General features: G+C 46.1%; 1 protein-coding gene across 2 annotated transcripts in view; it reads right to left on the reverse strand.

The window, feature by feature from the left end:
• KCNQ3 (potassium voltage-gated channel subfamily Q member 3) overlaps positions 1-19119 on the reverse strand; it is a 195412-nt gene extending 176293 nt beyond the window's left edge. For both annotated transcript variants that reach the window (XM_058030111.1, XM_058030103.1), the window contains exon 1: positions 18467-19119. In XM_058030111.1, the coding sequence (XP_057886094.1) occupies positions 18467-18798 (332 nt within the window). In that variant the 5' untranslated portion in view covers positions 18799-19119. The remainder of the gene's footprint in view (positions 1-18466) is intronic.
• Positions 19120-19766: the final 647 nt, after the last annotated feature.

The following is a 19766-nucleotide window of genomic DNA, read 5'->3' on the forward strand; positions in this document are numbered from 1 at the left end:
AATAGCAGGATTATCAGCAGTTTGTGCAACTTGCAAGTGTCCACAACTTGCACTCTCACTGAGCCCCACCTCAGGAACAGTGACAAAGCAGAGGAGCCTTTAGAAAGTCATTTAAGCTGTGGCATAAGGGAAGACACTGCCAATGAGGATGCCAGCCTTGCACATGTATTTTGAACATCGTCTAAATGCCAGTTGGAGGGGACAGTCTCTCAAGTGATTCCTGACCTTTAACTCCCAATGTCTTCCCAAAACAACCATGAAGGGTTTAATCCCCAGTTATCAGAGAGCATTTATTAATATTGAACCATTGCTGGTTCTGGAGTGACACCACTCTCCACCAGAGATACCATCTTCTCCTCTTCACGGGCCCATATTTTGCAGGCTGCCCTTTTCACTCTCTGTCCCTTGAGCAAGGAAGGAGCAGCCTGTGGGAGCCAGAAAATCCAGCACTCTGCTCCTTCCAGCCTTCCCTTGCAGGACGTTTTTCTCTGTGCCATACATGAAAAACATTAATATTTTAACTAACTAAACACTAATTATTGCAGTAAGCACAACTGCTTTCTTGTTAAATTATACTTGCCTCAGCTGGTAATCACAGTCATTTTCTGTGTCCTGTTATGTACAAATTTGGCCCCAGCTTGGGACAAGGATCCTCTTTGCTCTGTCTGGGCAGTGCAGAGCCCAAGGGATGTCTGGGCAGGGTGAGCAGCATCTCTGAGGAGGGCAGGGGTGTTCACACCTCATCAGGAGGAGGCTGGAGATTTCATGGAAGCACTGTGGTGGGACCTAAAAGTGCTGGAAGAAGCCTGGGATACCCTGGGAGTACAGAGTATCTGTAAGGATGCACAGCCCAGCCCAAAGGGTTTTCATCTCTGCTTGTCCCTGAAGGTGCTTCTATAATATATATATAAATACACTACAAATAATTTCTGAGTTAGTAAAAACAGCACTTGCTACATCCAAACAGGGATAGGGGCTGCAGTGACTGTGTGGTACTACACCATTACAAACACACATTCACAGGTATGTCAGACATAACCTGTGCCACCACATTCACCTCCTATTCAATTTCACTTATCACATGACTGCACACTGCTAATAATGTCTTTATTGCCACTAAAAATTATTTGGGAGCTTAAAAAGGGTGCCATGACATGAAGATTAATCTCAGACTAAAACCCTAATTTTACGGTAGATTTGCTGACTCATAGAGAGGCCAGTGACTTTGCCTCATCTTAAAATTACAAAAAATATAAAAAAACCAACAAACAATGACCACTCTGCAGGTGGTCAAATTTTATAAAAGCAATAACAGAAAATTACAAAAGATCTTGCACCCTGATAGCCCTGTTGCAAGGTAGGGCATTTTATGAAACACAGAAGTAAAGAAACTGAAATTTATTGAAGAGAAGTGTTGTCAGGCCATGAGAACAGCTGAAATCATCACCTCATTATGTGCTTCTCCCAGTCCTGAGAAATCTCAGGTTTGAGAATGAAGTTCAGTTTTGAGAATGAAATAGAGGAGCCACCAGCCTCAAAATGTTCGAAAATACATAGATGTAGCACCTCGTGATATGGTTTAGGGGGCATGGTGGTATTCAATGAATGGTGACCCTGAAGGTCTTTTCCAACCTTAATGACTGATTCCAAGCTATTCCCCTTTTATCTGACATTTACCATGCCTGGAAGATGCAGCTGCTTTGGTGTCTCTCTTTATTCTTCACACTTTCTCCAGGCTTGGAGCTGACCCATGAGCTTGTAGGGCAGGAGGGAGGTTCCTGTTCCAGGACAACCCAAATTGCCCCAAGCACACTCTCTCTGCTAGGATCAGCTCTGAGGGCTCAGCTCTGCACTGGAATAACCAACAAAGCCTCAATCTCCTGCTCTTGGGGTGCCAGGGCAGAGCTCACAGCCCTGTGCTGCCAGGAGCAGAGGACAACCACGACACGTGCAAGGACAATGGAGCCGCCCTGAAATGAAATCACAGCCGTGGCTCTCTGCAGAGCAGGAACAGTGCAAACAGCAAACAGCACAGAGCTGCATTCCTCCACTACCTGGGCAAGGCTCCTCACTGCTCACCAGGTCTTGGGCTTGCTCCCAGCACACCCAGAGCACACAGAGTCTCCTGCAGACCAACAGCAACATCAGGCTGCACACTGCAAACACTCTGGGATTAGACAAAAATGGGGAATTTGCCTGAAACAGCCCCAAAAGCACCAGGTGGGCAATTCAGTTGTTTTCTCTGTACAAGCAGCATGTTCATTAAGTGCTTCTAACATGCTGACCTACAAGAGTAGCCTTATTTTCCTCCTCCTTCTCTTCTTCATGTCACAATGAGGTTATTCCTCTTGCCTCTCATTTTTGCCAGTTTGTTTCCAACATCTCCCTTGCCTCCTTCTGCAGCTCAGCTGCTGTTTTGTCACCATCACTGGAACTGCTTTCAGAGCTGCTGGATTCTTTCCTGAGCTATTGCTGTCTTCTGTCTTACCTCACTCTGAAAAACATGGGCTTTATTGCTTATTTTTCCCTCTGCCTTTTTTTTTTTTTAACCTAAGTGGGCTGAAAATCATTATTTTCTCCCTCTGGACAAGGCGGACATCAGACAGGTCCATCTGTTCTCCTTAGAGGATCAGCAGCAAAGAGACTGCATGGACATCTAAAACTTACATCCCACTCTTCAAGAGGGCTGACAGCTGAAGAAATCACCATATTGCAATTGCTTTTTAAAATAACTGAAGAGATACAGCTAGGTGTTTGTGTTCTGTATACAATAACATTGACTTAGAGCTTTTCCAATAACAAAAAAAAATAAAACCAAAACACCACATTCTGGCAATCATTATTTGGCCATCAGTGTAGGGACTACATTGACCAGAAAGACCAACAACAATTTCTGAGCCCAGTCCTGCAAACCTGATAATGAGTTAAATGAGATTTACCTTCTGAATGCTCATGGAACCAGGGGGACATCAGCAGAGGTCACCATAAGGTGAGCCTAAACGGCATCACAAAAAGATTTAGGAACAAGGCTGCATAAGAATTCAGCACTGCAGAAAGTTGGTTATCTTGGTTCATGCATTCACATGCTTTGAGAAGGGTGTTTCAGATTTTAGACTGCATGAGATTTTAACATTTGGCAAAGTCATCTCAAGGCCAAAAAGGCTGGCTTGTTTTATCCTCGTGTCCAGAGTACTTCACAAAGTTATTTTATTATCCCCACAAGGCCTTCAACAACGTAATATGGATGAGATTCACCTCAGGGTTTGCAATGTAGATTTCTACACCTAAGCCATGTGTTGAAGCTCCTCTTACAGTCAAGGGATCCCTATTTACTTGGCACAATCAGGGTGGGGTAAATCACTGTCTCCTTCACTTCAGGATGAGCTCAAGATCAGCAATGCTCCTGCAGCCATGGTTTATATCAGCATCTGAGGAGATTGAAATGGCACATTTAGACATTTACAGGGAAGACATCTACATTTCATCCTAAGCATCCCAGCACAATTACTGTAGCTGCTACTACTTCTGTTACGTTACATTATGATCTTAACAATACAATTAAGATACAAGTAAATCTCCTTTTCCTGAGTTAATTCATTGCTCATTTGCTTATCTGTTGCTAAATTAAAAAAAAAAAAAAGAAACCTAAAAAAACAACAAGAAAACAACAACACCCAAACCTAGCGTATTCCTGGCTATACCTTGCAGTCCTGCTTAATCACCAGCCAAGAATATACAAAATCATTGATTTAGCCCATATTTTGCAGCTAAGATACAGTCTACAGCTGTCTTCTAGAAAATTCTGCAAGTTTGGTTTAAAAATGACAAGTGGAAAATTGATAATTTCTTGCGCTAATTCTTTCAGCAGATTTCTGATCTGCTATTAGGCCTTATGTATAGCCTGAATTTATCTTGCATCACCTTCCAATCATGCTTTATCATCATTTATGCAATTAAAAAGCCCTCTAGTAAAACAGAAACTCCATCTTCATAGCCTGGAAAAAACACTGATGGAAATCTCAGATTAGGGCTAATAAACACATTATCTACTTCAAGTTGCTGGGAAATTAACTCATGGTAGAGTAAGTGAAAACAAGCATTGCCAATGAAGACAGATTTCCATCTGCTCAAAATCCCTTTTACTTCACTCCTCCTAATGATGTTTTCTTTAGAGTTACTGTTTCCAGAAAACTATAAGGTATTATTCTATAACAGCAGATTTTCCCTATGGTGTCCAAAGAAATGTTGCTTTGGAGGTGATTATGTCCTTCTTTGGTCTCTGGGAGCAATGTTCTTTCTCATCCCATTTGCTGGGGAATGTGGTGACTCAGGCATTCAGCCCTGGCTCAATTGCTACAGAAAGTTGCTGTCCATTTATTGCCACACCAAGAGCTCCCATCTTTAACTTCTTGGTCATCAACCCCAGCAGCAAATGGAGCTGCAAACCAGGACATGGTGTTATCATCCTGACTCTGGGAGCAGCAGCTGCAGCTGGGATATCAGCTGTGCATGAATAACTGCAGGTCATGGATTAGGCTGAGCTCCTGAACCACTTCCTCCCACCACTGGGACCAGGGACAGACATTAGTCCCACTTGTATCCTTTCTGGGAAGATAAATGGGTGTCCACCTCCACTTCTTGTTCCCTCTTCCTTGAGAGAACAGCTGAGTCACCCCAAGGAAGCTGTTACCTCCACAGGTCATCAATAAATCACTTTTCCCCAACACCATCACCACCCCTGGGCAAAGAGTGATCAGGAACTGTGACTCACAGGTGTGTGGGCCTGGATCCCAACTGCTCTGTGAGCTTCTCCTACAAGGATTTGTTTGTGTAGGGACTCAAAAAGCCTTGCCCAAAGTCACAGGGGGCCCACTGGAAGGACCTCACCCCTGGATGCCATATTCCCATCACAAGGTGATTCAGAGATCATCTTGCACCTAACCTACCTTGCTCCACATGGATAAAGGAATTCTTGATGAGTCCTGACTCTGGGGGAATAAATGCTCAGTTTTAATCCTGACATTGGTGAACTCAATGTCAAAATCCAAAAAGTTAAAAAAAGAGGGGTAGAAATGATAAAAAAAGTAAATACAGCTATGCATGAGTAAGATAACTTGACATGTCATCTCCATCACCCTGCTGTCAGCACTTAGGTCGAGGGATTTTAAGTCAAACTCAACTCTTGCTGTGCCAGTCAGGTAATGTAGGAAAGGCAGAGATGGAGGATCCAGTGATTGGTGCTGTTCTTCAGTAGTGAGGTGATGAATGCCACCAAGGAAAAAAGGGAAGACAGAATTGAGTGAGGGACAGGGATAAAGAGATGGGAAAGTGAGAAGGAGCTGTAGAGTTGAGACTGAATGATTCTTCTGAATGATGAAAAAATGGTGGAAATAGCAAATGACAACATCTGTTAAAAAAAAAAAAAAGTCATTGGGAAAAACTTTCTATCTTCAATGAACTCTACTGGTTAATGAAAACTATACCTAGCATTTCCCAGTGTCAGTACCCCAAACACAGACAATACTGGTTTGGGCTAGCCTAGAGACACACAACTTCCTCTGTAGCTAAATATGAACACTCCTTCCTCTGCAGTGGCCTCACCTGCCCAGCATCTCTGTCTAGATGTTACATCTCACTTCTGTCCATGCACACTGAGGATTAAATGGAGTGGGGAGGAATAAAACTCTCCATGATTCTGGGCCCAGAAGTCTGCACACTATGTGAAACACATTAAACAATATATTCTGCATAGAGCAACCAAATTTATTGTTCCCCACAATATAATGGAGTTCAAATCTTGGAGATGTACAAAACTCAACTGGAAACAGCCCCAAGGAACCTTGTTTGAGTTTGAAGTTAACCTTGCTCAGTGAACTGGAGAGGAGACCTCTAAAACATTCCATTTTAAATGGTTCTGTTGCAGTTGTCAAGTTCCTCCTACAGCCCCAATATCAGACATGATCTACACCAAGAAATGTGCAGAAACACAGCCCTTTGCTTATCTGCACTGGATCTGTCACCCAATGAACTGGATTTATGAGAGAGGAAAAATTCTCTCTCATCTTTGAGGAGCAAGGAGGGAAGGAAAGCCTCCATGTTTGGATAAACCAGCTCCCAGCATGAAGGAAACAGGCTGTGAGCACCAGGGTGTGAATTCTGGCAGCTCTGGGATGGGTTGGTGCTCACTTGGTACTCTGCCAGGGGATCTCCATCTCTCCTATCTACCTCACTCCTCAAGCTGTCTTACACTACTGGGAGGACAAGTGTGTTGTGTGCAAGACCTTGATCCTGGCCTCTGGTACTAGCAGAATATCCATAAAGATAAAAAGATTTTGTACTGGGTCCAGAACAAGCCTATGGTGCAGCAGCCAAATCCAATTGTTCCTCTGACTGTAATAGATTTACTCTACATTTGCACTGACATGACTAAAAGCAGTTGCTGGCTCAGTATTTCTGCAAAAACAAGCAAAACACAAACTAGCAGCTGTTCAAGGAACACATCACCACCCAAATACACTTCTTTATGTCAGGGCATTTGCATGCATTCAGATCTCATGCGGTTTTCCAGTGATTTTCAACATTAGGTTCAATTATGCTGGTGTCCTGCTTCAGCTGGTGTATGAAAGTGAGCATGCCCTTGAAAATATTGAGTGGTGCTTGCACATCTGCAAAGTCTCCAATTTTATACAGAAAACTGTAGCCCACAAATAAAAAACTGTCTGGGCCCACAAATGACCCTCATGATCCCCCTCATTCACACCAGGTCATTCAAATTGACCTTCCACACTTGTTACAGGCTTTAAAAAGACAATGCTCAAGCCACCCTCAAAATGTTTTCTGATCCCTAAACGGCCCCTAGAAAACAGTGATGCCTGTTCATTGATTTTGGGAGGTAATTTTGGGTGATGTATTCAAGAGGACCAATGCAAATGGACTGAAATTCAGGAATAGGAAGAAGGAGGACTGATGCTGGCAAACTCCCAGCACAGCAGCTCCTGTGCCCAGGTAAATACAAGAGACAAAGGGAAAACCCAGTCAATCACAGCCTTAGATGTACAACAGGTACTGGGTTTGAATGTGACCTCAAGATCAACTGCAATTACCATCAGAAAGCAAAAGAAAATTTATGTGAGAGCTCAGGGAGACAAAGCCCAAGGCAAAACAGAGAACAAAAGGAAGGTGGAAAGTTAAACTCAAGAATCCCAACTAGAGAAAGACCTTAAAACTACTGAAATGTTATTTTCTTTGGCATAATGTCAGGGATGACTGTAGGCTGGTCATGGCCTGGTTTACTAAGTAGCAACATATATAAAGCTCTTGAGGAAAGACAATTAGAATTGATATAATATAGATAGAATTAGAATTGATATCATAAAAGTCTATGTAATAATAAGAATCATATTCGTCTTGCCTTTACAGGTACAATCATTTGTCTGAACATGGCTTTTACTGCAGACATTTACCAAAGATCAGCTCCTGCTATAGACAAGGGGGAGCTGCTCAGTGGAGCTGAAGCTGTGATTTATCTCCATGTAAAGCAGACCCTCACATCTGCTTGGATGAATTCCACCCTAAAATCTACTGTTTGCATTGACTAAATCTCCACTGACTATAAAGAGAAGCTAAATACCTACTGGACACACAGAACTGTACATGAACATATTTACATTTAGCTGCCCTAATGTGGCTTTGATCCTTGTGCCTTTGGTCAGGCAGAAAGTTCCCCATTCCTCGGGTGTTTTCAGTGCAAATCCCTAAATTTAAATTAGTTCCATGAGGTCTCCTTTGCAGTCAGGGAAGAGTTTCAGGCACTGCAAGACGTGATTAATCTCACCCATTTTCAAATTGTCTTTAGAATGAGATTAATTGCACTCCAGAAATTTCCATTTCCTGTTTTTCTTCAGCAGCTATGAAAGAATTCCAGACAGCTACCTCAGATAATGTGCTAGATGGATGGATCCCACTGTGGAAAGACTGACACTCAAGCCCTGAGGAAGAGCAGGGAAATGCAGTTTGTGGAAGGAATTTAACACTGAAGAGAGCAGTGGATTTGACACTGTACTATGTGATAGCTCCATATTCTGAGAGCAGGAATTGTCATGAGCCTCTGCCAGATCCCATCTCTGCACCCAGGACCTGACAACGTAATGGAGCAACATCTACAATAATGAGTGAGATACAACCAGGACAAATACCCAAATAGCAGCATCCACACAGCTAGGAACATCTTCACATTTTACACCAGAAGTTTGTTAATGAATGATCAGTGGGCTCTTCTTCCTGGATTTCTACCACAAAAATGTATTTTTTTGTTAATATGAAAAGATGTGGGGGTGAAGTGTTGAAACCTCCATGGGAGTTTGAGCAGCACAAGCAGCATTGAAACAGAAGAGGCAAAAGCCATGGCAAAGTCCCATGAACAGGAAGGAGAAAAGATGTAGAATGTAAAGTACGGTATTGAACACACACCTAGGGTGAAACCTGTATTGTTTCAGTGGGGTAGGGTTTCTTGGGCCTTTGTCTAAGTGAAAGGTCTTATCCCAGGGGTAATGGTTTGAAACTAAGAGCATCAACTTAGACTAAATATAAGGAAGAATTTTTTTACAATGAGGGTGATAAAACATTGGCATGGGTTGTAGATACCCCATCCCCAGAAACATTCAAGGCCAGGTTGGATGGAGCTTTGAGCAACCTGCTGAAACTGAAGGTGCACCTGACCACAGCAGCGGGGTTTAAAGGTCTCTTCCAACTTCAATTATTCTATCCCAAAAGTGGCTTTTTGCATGGATCCAGGAGGAAAACCTCAAAGTGTTAAGATCTCACATATAAGAACTATGTCTGTTCTATTAACCCAAGGATGCTCATCCCAGTTCTGTGTCCCTGAGGCCAGCGGGCACGAGCAGTGTCCACACCTCTGACCTCACCTCCAGAGCAGGGAGCCCCCAGACTCCTCCTGGGAGCAGTGCCAGGTCTGTGGCAGCACCTGAGCTGTGCTCAGTCACTCAGTCACCAACAAATCCACCACCCAGCAGTGTCCTGCTGTCAGCCAGAGTGTCACTGCTTGGGAACACCCTGGCACAGCTCTGACAATGAGCCAAGACATGGCAATGACTGCTCTGGGCATGGGCTGGTCCTGGGCTGCACCTGGGCAGAGCACAGAAGGAGCCTGGGTGTGATCAGGGAGCCCCAGCTGTGTGCACTGAGATTCTCCCAGCACATCTCACAGGAGCAACAGTGCTGGCAAAGGTGGAAGAGCAAATTCCAGTTTGTGTAATTACCTTCCTAAACGAATTCCCCTGCAATTTCAACCAGCTGCTCTTGACATTCCCTCCTCAGGGTGTAATCCCTCCTCATAAACCCTTGGAGCCTGCACTGAGAGGCATGAGGGGAGCAAAGATAAGCAGAGCTGGTTCTGCACTGCTGAGAACTCGTGGGCAGCTCCCACCAGGAGCTCTGGGGGTTTCACTATCAGCCCCTCAGCAGCTGCATTGCTTCTCCTCCATCCCCACTGAAAGCTGAAAATTTTACACTCTGAATTTACAGTCAGTGGGGAATGTCCTGCAAAGAGTCCTCTGGTTTAAGATTAACATCTCTGTCATTGACCTAAAGTTAGGTACAGCCCAACTCTAATGGCTCCTATAAAACATAGAAGAGCTAGGCTAGGACCTGCATGGTTTGGGATATTTAAGCTTTCAGCATTGCTTTATCTCTGCTCCAGTGGTGGATTGCACCAGGAACAATTAATTATTTTGCTGTTTGATACACACATCATGTCAAAAGCATGAAAAACCTGAGATGGAGAGATAACAATTAAAAGCACATCACAGAAATAAACAGATAAACATAGCCTGAAACTCAGGTTTGAACAAAAAGAAATGAGGAAATATTTGCAGTTTTGACACAGGCGCAATATCTCATAAAACTTTGGTTTCCTATTAAGTATTTAGTTTTATTAAGTATTAAGTATTTGGTTTAGTATTTAGTACTAAGTTTCTCCCAGTATTCAGATGACTGGGAGAAAGTATATGACACTAAAAACTGGATCCAGAGCTATAAATAAAACCCTAACAAATTACATTGTATTAGCCGGGAAGCAGGGAAGTTATTATTTAATAAAATGCTGAATTGTGTGTTTTAGTTCTGGCCATACTAACTGTTTCCTTAATGATCTAGAAAAAGAACTAAATTGAATGTTAGCAAAATTGTGAGGTACTAATCTAGAAGGTGATAAAAACACTAGTGAGGACAGAATAAAGTAAATATAAAAGCACTTGAGATTTTTATAAAAACACCACTGGAGAGTCAACATGACAATCACAAACTAACTCAGGCTGCCAAAGGAGTGCAAAGCACACCCATGCAGCTCTCAGCCACAGTTCTGGAAACACAGGGACAAGTGAGATCCAGGGATCCATGGAATGAAATAAAGTCTGGGAAGTCAAAGGAAGTAAAAGAGAACAGCAACCCAGAGAGGATGAGGATTCCCCCTCTGTCACTGCCATACAATGGATCTCTGCAGCTCCATGCACCAGCAACTGAGGAAAATCGAAGCAGGAAAGACTTTGGCAAGACTGATCACGAGGGAGAGGGAGTCAGAGCAAAAGCCATCTCAAGAGACACCAGAGGTGCCTCATGTCAGGGTCTCAGCATCTCTCCAGACAGAGATTTAGCAAAGAGATTGGTGTAATAGTGGTGTAATATTTAGAGATATTACAGCTTCCCTTCTGCATGGTTTGCACCACTGAGGAGGACAAGGTGGTGTCCTGGTGACTACAGCCAGAGGTGGTTATTGAGCTGTGGGAAGGCTGAAGTTGGGTGATGGATCCTGTGAAGAACTGCAGCTCAGGATGATCCCACCAGGCCTGAGCAGAACAGTGAGCTGGCTGTACAGAGGAAGATGATGGTACCTCATGCTGCTTTCCACCAAATCCCAGTCACAATCTTCTGCTCTGGATTCTGCTCCGCCCAGTGTCACCTTGGACAGGTTCCTCCTGACTTCAGAGGGACCTTTCATTTGCTCCAAGTTAAACACACATTTATGCAATGTGCTCACTTAAGACTGGGAAAGGCAATTTACAGATTTCCAGCCTGGAAATTCTCCAAAAGTGCCTTTTCCCAAGTAGGTTACCAAAACCTAAATATCCCAGGGCATGTCCCTCTCTCCACAGAAAATGCTGTTTCCCAGCTACCATCCTAAGACACTTAACAGATCTCGTGGAGCTTATTCCCTGCAAAGCTATTAATATTTAAGTTATCCCATTTAATACAGGATCTGCCAGAAGCAATAGCAGATGCATGGCTCCATTCTTCCTGTAAAGTTTCATGCACAAGAGAGTATGGCATTCTTAAGTAAAAAAGGGACTATAATGTTATTAAACACAAGAATAAACATTATTATTTATTGATATCATGCAAGGCTGATCATGGTAGCACCCAGCCACCTGGCTGTGTCTAAGGTCACCAGTCATTTATGTTTGTAAACAACATATAAATTATCTTAATGCTCACTTGATCAATTTTGATCAGAAAGTTTCTTCCAGCTATTAAATCAAATTCCTCAAGTTCAGACCTTGTTTAGAATATGCATTGTCCTTGAATATGCCATTGTCTGACCTTCCACATGCACCTCAATGCCACAAAGGACTTTTTGACAGTCAAGGGATACAGAATTATGCTCTACATACATGCACAGGTTTGCATGTTGGGTAAGCTATAAATAAAAATGATTCAATCAAGTGATATTTGAAGATGCTGGCTATCAAAAAAAAAAAGAAATGTGCAGGTTGAGTGGATTCTGAGGTGACCTTTGGGAGAAGTAGGAATGGCTGGGGCACCTTCATGTTCACCTGCACACGAAAGCACACTGATAGATGACTGGCATTATATGTATGTATTATTTTTTAATCCAGCTGTTAAGATGGATTGGTGTTAAATTAGGCTTTAGTTACTATTTATTTCCATTAAATTTGTTTTGAGTGTTCCTACATTTTACAGCAAAATGAGCAAAACAAGCATAGAAAGCCTCTCCCTGCTCATTTTTGTACCATTTCCCGAATCTCTCTTTCAGATGAAAACAAGAATAAAGCTCAGGTGTCCTCTGCACCCAGCAGCTGTCCCAGACCCTGCTGTGCCCTCCCATGATCCATTGTTTGCAGCAAGGAACAAACAGAGGCTGGGAAGAGGCTGGGATGGCTTTTATGAGGAGTGATACCTCTGACCAGAGCCCAGGCTGGCGATACTGAGATAAATCTGGTCCTGGGCTTTCCCACTGACAGTGTCACCACAACTGCTGAGGTGGCACTGAGCTGCTGCTGCTCCTCACACCAAGTCTCTCAAAAGAGAAGAAAAACGTGATTTTCTACCTGCTGCAGTGGCTATGCTGTATCATTGCTTGTCAAACTGATTAAATTTGGGACTGTTCAGTTTGATAGACCTAACACCAGGGACTGTGGCTTCTATTTGAGGGGCTATTCCTCAGCTGAGCTGGCAGAGTGAAAGCCCAGCTGCAGAGTGTTTGCTGGCACTGGCAGCGCTGCTTCCCCTGACATTCCAGGGATTCCCCTGCCCATCCAGAGGAGGCTGCTCTGAGCTGGGGAGTGACCTGCAGGGCCTGGGGGACACTGAGGCACACCCTGTGCACCAGGCAGCCCTGGAGCCATGGCAGCACAGAAACTTGGCAAGTGGCAGTGCAGTAATGGCACCATTGATTACAGGGCAAACCAATCCAACCTGGGGGCACCCACTGGGGAGTGGGCCTGGCTCTGAGCACTGATGCCCCTGCACAAAGATTTGGGGCTGCAGGTGAACACTTATTCCCACCAAAGGGCCTGGTCCATAATTTCAAAGGAAGTTTGGATGGTTAAACAAGCATTGGGCATCTGTGAGCTGCTGAGGGGACTCCAGAGTTGCAGCTGGGGATCACCAGCCACCCATTACCTCTTGGGCTGGCTGTTTTGTTCTCTGCCCCAAGATGCATAGGATGGTTCTGCAGCAGCCCACGCTTTTGAAGAATGAGTCAGGACTCTTCACTTCTCGGTCTTCAGGTTGTTTATTAACTCTTATCTACCAAATTTTCTTTTTGCCCAACCAAGGTCTGCAAAGCAAGGCAGCCACAAGGACTCTGACCGCCCCTGGGCAGTGTTGTCTTTTTATACTACAAACTATATTAAGTATACCATATTTACTCTTAATTCCCAATACCTATCACCTATGTTAGACAGTGCACCTCTACTCTAAACCAACCCCCAAGTGCCAACAGCACTGCAGAAAATGGAGAACAAGAAGAAGAAAGAAGGACTAGACACACCCTGATTCCTCCATGTTGTTCCCATAACCCCTATACCAAAAATCCTAAAATCTACATTTTCACCCTGTGAATACTCTATTATTACACTATTCAAACCTGTGTGGCTTTGACATCCCCACACCAGGCTGGCAATTCGTTGGGAGGGTCAAAATCAAGCCACCAGGTGTTCCGGGCAGCATGCCAGGGTGTCTGAGCCCCCCGACGGAATTCTCAACAACTCTGGACATCCAAAGGGATGTGCTGAGTTTCCACAACTACCCAGGCACTGCTTTCCCCAGGCTGTGCTACCCCTTGTCCTTCCCCCAGCAAATCCCAGCCTTGTTCTGTTGTGCCAGCTGATGCCAGCAGCTGAGCTACAGCCACATCCCCAGGGCACTCACAATCCCAGGGCAGCTCCTCGAGCCTCGGTGGAGCTGCAGGAGCAGAGGTGTGTGGTGAGGTCTCCAATGACTAAGACTTCATTAGTTTTTACAAAGTATACTGCAGAATATTTATCCATGCATTATGATGAATTAGCATCAATAATTAAAGCAGAACTCATATTGGCACACACATAAGCAAAGGGCACTTGCTAATGGACCAGGCTGGCTCTGCTGCCCAAGGGACTCCCTCAGATACAAGTCCACGCCAAAAAAGGCAAGAAAGGATTCATAGTTGTCCCTCTTTTTACCCCCAACCTTCTCCCATCTCCCTCCAGATGGCTCACAGAGGGAGAGCACATCTTATGGAGCATCTCCTGAAGGGCAAAGAGGAAAATAATGGAAAACCTCCAGACCTTCACCCTGCTCCCCAATCCCATGACACTCTTTCCTGCAAGCAGCCCACCTACAGTCAGTCAGGCAAGAGGTGCTTCCCAGAAATGCTGATTTGATAGATCTCATGACTCTGCCTCCTCTTCTTATTCCAGGTATTAGGCAGAACTGAGAGAAGACTGCATGGCAAACAGAGAAGGGCTGTCTAATGTTCCCCATGGCTTCCCCCTCACATCAGCAGGGACATCGTGGGGATCTACACCAGCAGAGTGCAGGTGATGCTGCACACTTCCCCAAAAGCAATATCTAATCCCTAACCTTTATCTAGTCTTTTTTTTCCGTGAAAGTAAAGGCTGTAGTTGTCTCAGAAGATGATATGAAAATGAGAATATCTCCTAATTACTTCTCCTTCATCCTCTCTTTAAGTCAGGTTAAAAATTTTCCACAAATTGCAATTCCAAACAATCTGTATTATGTTACCTTTCTGTACTCTGTCCTTTATCCACCAAATATTTTGTGCTTACAGCTAAAAACAACACTGGAAAAATAAAAAATCTTACTTGTTTCAATTTTTCATTCTACTCATTAATGCTTCTGTGCATAAATAAAGCATTTGGATGGTTTGTGGAGGCGGACAGGTCTTGAGTCTGTCTCCCTGACCACAGCACACATCCCACGAAGCACAACTGCAGGGGTTTCCTACAAAATATTGCACTGCCTAACACAAAGGAAAATGCAGAACATCATGGGAACATCAGCTGTACCTACAGTGACATGAGCTCAGAAAAGAACAGGGATAGGCTGTAGCCTGACCTGCAACCCCCAAGAGACATTTCCAAATTAAATATCTCAGAATCTCAGGTTATTTTATTTTATTTTACTTTATACTGAAAATGTTCAGCTAGAGTTTAGCTTTACAGACATGAAATTTTTCATGGGGAAAAACATTTTTTTCTTACCAAGTAGGACCACTAAGACATTGCCATATTGCCAAGAACACCATGAACCCGGGTGACCCAGCAAAGGGGAACATCATGAGTGACAAAAGATAAATCTTTTGTCTAGTAGAGCTACTAGAGAGCAAATATTTTCAGATAGGGAAGGAAACAGAGCTGGCTTCTTTAGGGACCAAATCCCCAAGGACAGGCTTGGATAAATTCACTTGTGCAGAACAAAGAAGAAGGAAGAATCACAAGGAAAGTATCTCACAACACTTTCTCTTAATTAATGCCAGTGAAAGCTGAATGCTAAAATTTCCATCAGGAATTACTCCCTTTCTCCACTGCACCTCTGTCCCTAGGGCTTGGCAGGGCCTGATCCCATTTATGAGCTCTCCTTGAATGACTTCCTCAAACAGAAATTATTCCAGGGCACCCAATGGCAACCAAAGCCTCCTTTATGTGCACATTCCAACAGTGAGATCCACAGGATCCTGGATCCTCGTTTATGTGCACATTGCAGTAGTGAGATCCACAGAGGATCCTCTTTTATGTGCTCATTACAGCAGTGAGATCCACACAGGATCCGGACCCCTCTGCAGCCAGATGTGCATCTCTGCATGATTTAATGAGATCCCATCAGTGCCACTCTTTCAAAAGTTGTGGCATGCAAAGTTTTCACCAAGAGCTTGTCACAGCCCCCTCCTGCCCCTCACACAACACCCTCAGAAAGGATGGAAAAGTTTCAACCCTCTTGCATCAGCAGCTACCTGCCTCCCAGACCCTGGGATACACACAATATTGGAGTGCTTTGCATCATCTCTTCCTTAAACACTTCTGAATGCTTGGATCTACAAGGAATTCATCACATCCAGCCATCCTCAAATCCCTTCTGTCCCTCAGCTGTTTATTCTCTAGTTATTTGAATTTGACAGCAACAATCTCACTGGTTAATTGTGGGTGCATGGCACTTACTGCAAAGTTACTCAGATGAGACAAATCATAATATGTCATTAAGATAACATAAATAGGACTTTCCTTGAAAATTAAAACAAGATCAAATTTATAGATTTTATGGGAAGACTGGCAATCTCTCACCTTCCCAAGGAAAAGTGTAAACTGTTCTAGTGTGAAAAGAAGCACGGAGAGACTGCTGGGATGGAACTACACTGTGTCACAGCAGCACCTCCAAATGAGACAGACTCCTTTAAAGAAGGAAAAAAGGTTAAAAGACAATCCATTTGAAGGCAAGAATAAAGACTTTGGGTATCAACTGAGATGCTGCTTCCCCACAGCTCCTGCTCTCAAGCAGGTCCTCCTCCTCCAGTGGCAGGAGCAAGCTCTGTCAGCCACATCCCAGCACACTCCTCCATCACTCCCACCAGATTCCTTTTGTAGGGTTGGATCCTACAGTGAGGTGAGACCCACAGCTTCATCTGAGTTCAGAGGGAGCTGAGACTGAACAGAAACTCAGTGGGGCCAATTTGGACAGCAAGATCCTCTGGATGTCCTGGGGAGGGATGGAGTGTCTATGCTGGGCTGACAACTTGTGTGTTTGACTTCCTGTAAGGATAAAGACTTCTAGAAGTGTTTTGTTTTGTTTCATTTTCATTAATATTGAATTTGGCACCGATGGTTTTCACAAGACTGTTACTGACTTTTGTGAGTCAGACTGACATTTCAGTTTTGCAGGAGTGAGTAGTCATCAAAGAGAACTTGACCACACAGTGTCAGGTCCACTCCTAAGAAGAATCAAACTTTACAAACATCATGATTTTTTCCCCATTCTGTGATCCATATTGCATAAGCACCTTAAGGTCAACCACACATCTAAAGAGTTATCTAAAATGAATGCTCTAACTTGGAAAGTCTTATAGCACTGCAAATAAATGTAAATTTTTTTATTATATTCAATTCAACTCAATTCAATGAATTCAATATTCAATTACAGTATTGTCAGTTGTCTGAATCTCTCAGCTCACCTGAGCCTCTCCAGACACATCCACTGTCCTATTGCTTATATCCAGACATGAGCCCAGCTGTCACAGAGGGGTGCAAACTGCTTGGAATGCTCTGCTGCGAGCTAAAGCCTCACTGAGGGGTGTGGGCTGGCCAAGGCAGGATGAAAGGGGTGTCCCTCTGTCCAGCTGTCACTTTCTCCAGCAGGATTATGCAATACTGAACACAACAGCAAGCTCCAGACCTAAGAGCCTTCCCAGCAAAACACACTTCAAGTGCTGCCACTGCCTGCTTGCTAGCATGAGTTTTCCTGTGGCAAAAAGAGGTGAAAGAACCAAAAAAGCGTCACAGCATCCAGTTTCCAGTTTCAGATTTTAAGCTGGAAAACAAGACCTGAGTCCCAAGATATACTTGATGAATAAACACTGAAGAGAAGGGAGCAGCAGTGAATAAGTGGTACATAAGCAGCACTCTGTAGTGATGGTTGCCTTCTAACTCTTGCTCAGGGCTAAAACACTGCGAACATAATAAAAACGTGCCTGAAGGTAAAATCACAGCCCTACACTCAAGTTGTTTATTTGCAGGTGCAAGGACTATGCCAATGATCAGTACTTCCCGAGAGCCAGGCTCACAACCCATGCAGCCTAGAGAGCTTTGTTTGTCTTTGGCAAATAAACCAATTTCAAAAATCACTGCTTAAATCCCGTGTCACACAGAGCTCTGCACACCTTCTAGTGCCAAAGAAAAACACTATCACCGGGATCACTGACAAACCCCTGGGTTCTCAAACACATTCACAACACTAAAACATTTATTTTTATACGACTCTGCCAACTCCATTCCGTGATGTTGACAGAATGATCTTTTTGATATTCCTTACGACAACTTAAGGCAACAGAATTTTTAGGAATGCAAACCAGTTGTCATTCTCTTGACTTGTCACCTATGGGCCATAAAACGAGTTTATTTCCTCTCGGTTCACTTGTGGTCAGTGTAACTTTCTGGTTGACAGCGCTGCAATGCTCGGGTTTCTTGCACTGCGGGGTGATGCTTATCGGACCGAAACCCGATGGTTTTCATTTGACGCTTTCAGCTACGGAAGGGATCGGTTCGCCCGCGGTCTGCAACAGCAGCTGAGCCTCACGCTCCGGGCTGAGCTGAACTGGCCGCGTTCCCTGGAGCACTTCGAGCCTTAAACCCGCCCGGAGCTTGGGTTTTTCTGGCATCCCTCCTCCGGTGCCTCAGACATACAGGCTCGGGAATGCCACTCCAAGGCAACGTGGAGGTACGGGCAAGTCAGAAACACAGAGTTACGAGCAGCTGCTCCTTTTGGAAAACCCGACGACATAAGAGCAATAAAGCCGCTCGGCAGCACACCCCGTAGCAGACCCTTGCTCCAGGCACCCGGAGCGCCTCACCCCGAGGATGATAAAGCAAAACGCTGCCGATAACCCCCCCGGGGCAGCCCCGGCCGCGCCCCCGGAGCCCCGCTCCGCGCCCCGCGTACTCACACGAAGGCGTGATAGAGCAGCGCCCAGCCGCGGGGTCGTTCCAGGGCGTCGTAGATCAAAGTTTGGATGCGGCGGTACCTGGCGTGGTTCCGCTTCACCGGGCGGCTCAGGGGGGTCTTCGCCAGCAGCCCCAGTCCCGGCGGGCTCCGCTTGCCGCCCTCCTCCTTCCCGCCGCCCTCCAGCAGCAGCGTCCCGTCGCGGTCGCCGCCGGTGCCCAGGGCCAGCGAGCCCTGCTCGGGGTCGCCGCCGGCCGCCGCTCGCCGCCCCGCCGCCGCCGCCGCCCCGCCGGCCGCGCTACCGCCCGCCGCGCCGCGCCGCGCCTTCAGCCCCATGGTCGGGCCCCGGAGGCGAGCTGCAGATCGGCGGCGACAGCCCCGGGAGCCCCAGGGCCATGATCCGAGCTCCCCGTCCCTCCCCCCAAAATGACTTCTCTATATATTTATATAGATATATTCATCTGTGAATGTATTTGTGTGTGTATATATATATATGTATACATATATATATATATATCTGGAGGGAGGGGGTAGAAGCGGTGGGCAGGGGAGGCGGTCACATCCCCGTCAGGTCACCCCCGCCGGCGGGCAGCGGGCGGGCAGGAGCGCGGCGCGCACCTGGGCCGGCGCGAGGGAGGGGAATCATCGCCGAGTTTATTTACCAGCCCGACGCCCGAGCCCCTTCTTCCCCCCCCCCCCACCCCGCCTCCTCTTCCTCCTCCTCCTCCTCCTTCTCCCAGCTCCTGCCTCCCCCCAGCCCTCACGTTAGGGAGTGGCCCATTGTATGCAGCCAGCAAATAGCCGGGCGCCCGCCCCCCGCTCCCCCAGCCCCGGCTGTCGAGTCATCCGCGGTGTGGGGGACACCGGCCCCGGCCCCCCCCACGGCACTGTCCCCCTGCCCGTGTCCCCCCACCCCCCGGGTGCCGCCCCCCAGCAGCCGCCGCCGGCGCGAAGCGGGGAGATCCCGGCAGCCGGCGGAAGGGGAGACCCCGCTCGGCTCCCGGGGATCCCCCTGCAGCATCACAGCCCCCCTCCCCCGCTGCGGCTGCAGGGAGGGAGAGGAGGGGAGGGGAGGGCATTCCCGGCCCCCGGCGGGGGGCTGCTTCCACCGCCGAAGCAGGAAGGAGCGGAGGATGGGGATGAGGGATGCCGGGAGAGGCGGCGAGTGGGCGGCTGGAGGCGCTGGCGGCCGCTGCGGATCGCGCCGAGCCGAGCCGGAGCCTCCGCCCGCGGGCCGGGCTGGGGCAGCACGGCCGGGCAGCCCCGATCCCACCTTGACAGAGCGCCTTGGAGCGCGGCTCTGT

Source organism: Melospiza georgiana, chromosome 1 (genome assembly GCF_028018845.1).
Source record: "Melospiza georgiana isolate bMelGeo1 chromosome 1, bMelGeo1.pri, whole genome shotgun sequence".
Lineage (NCBI taxonomy): Eukaryota > Metazoa > Chordata > Aves > Passeriformes > Passerellidae > Melospiza > Melospiza georgiana.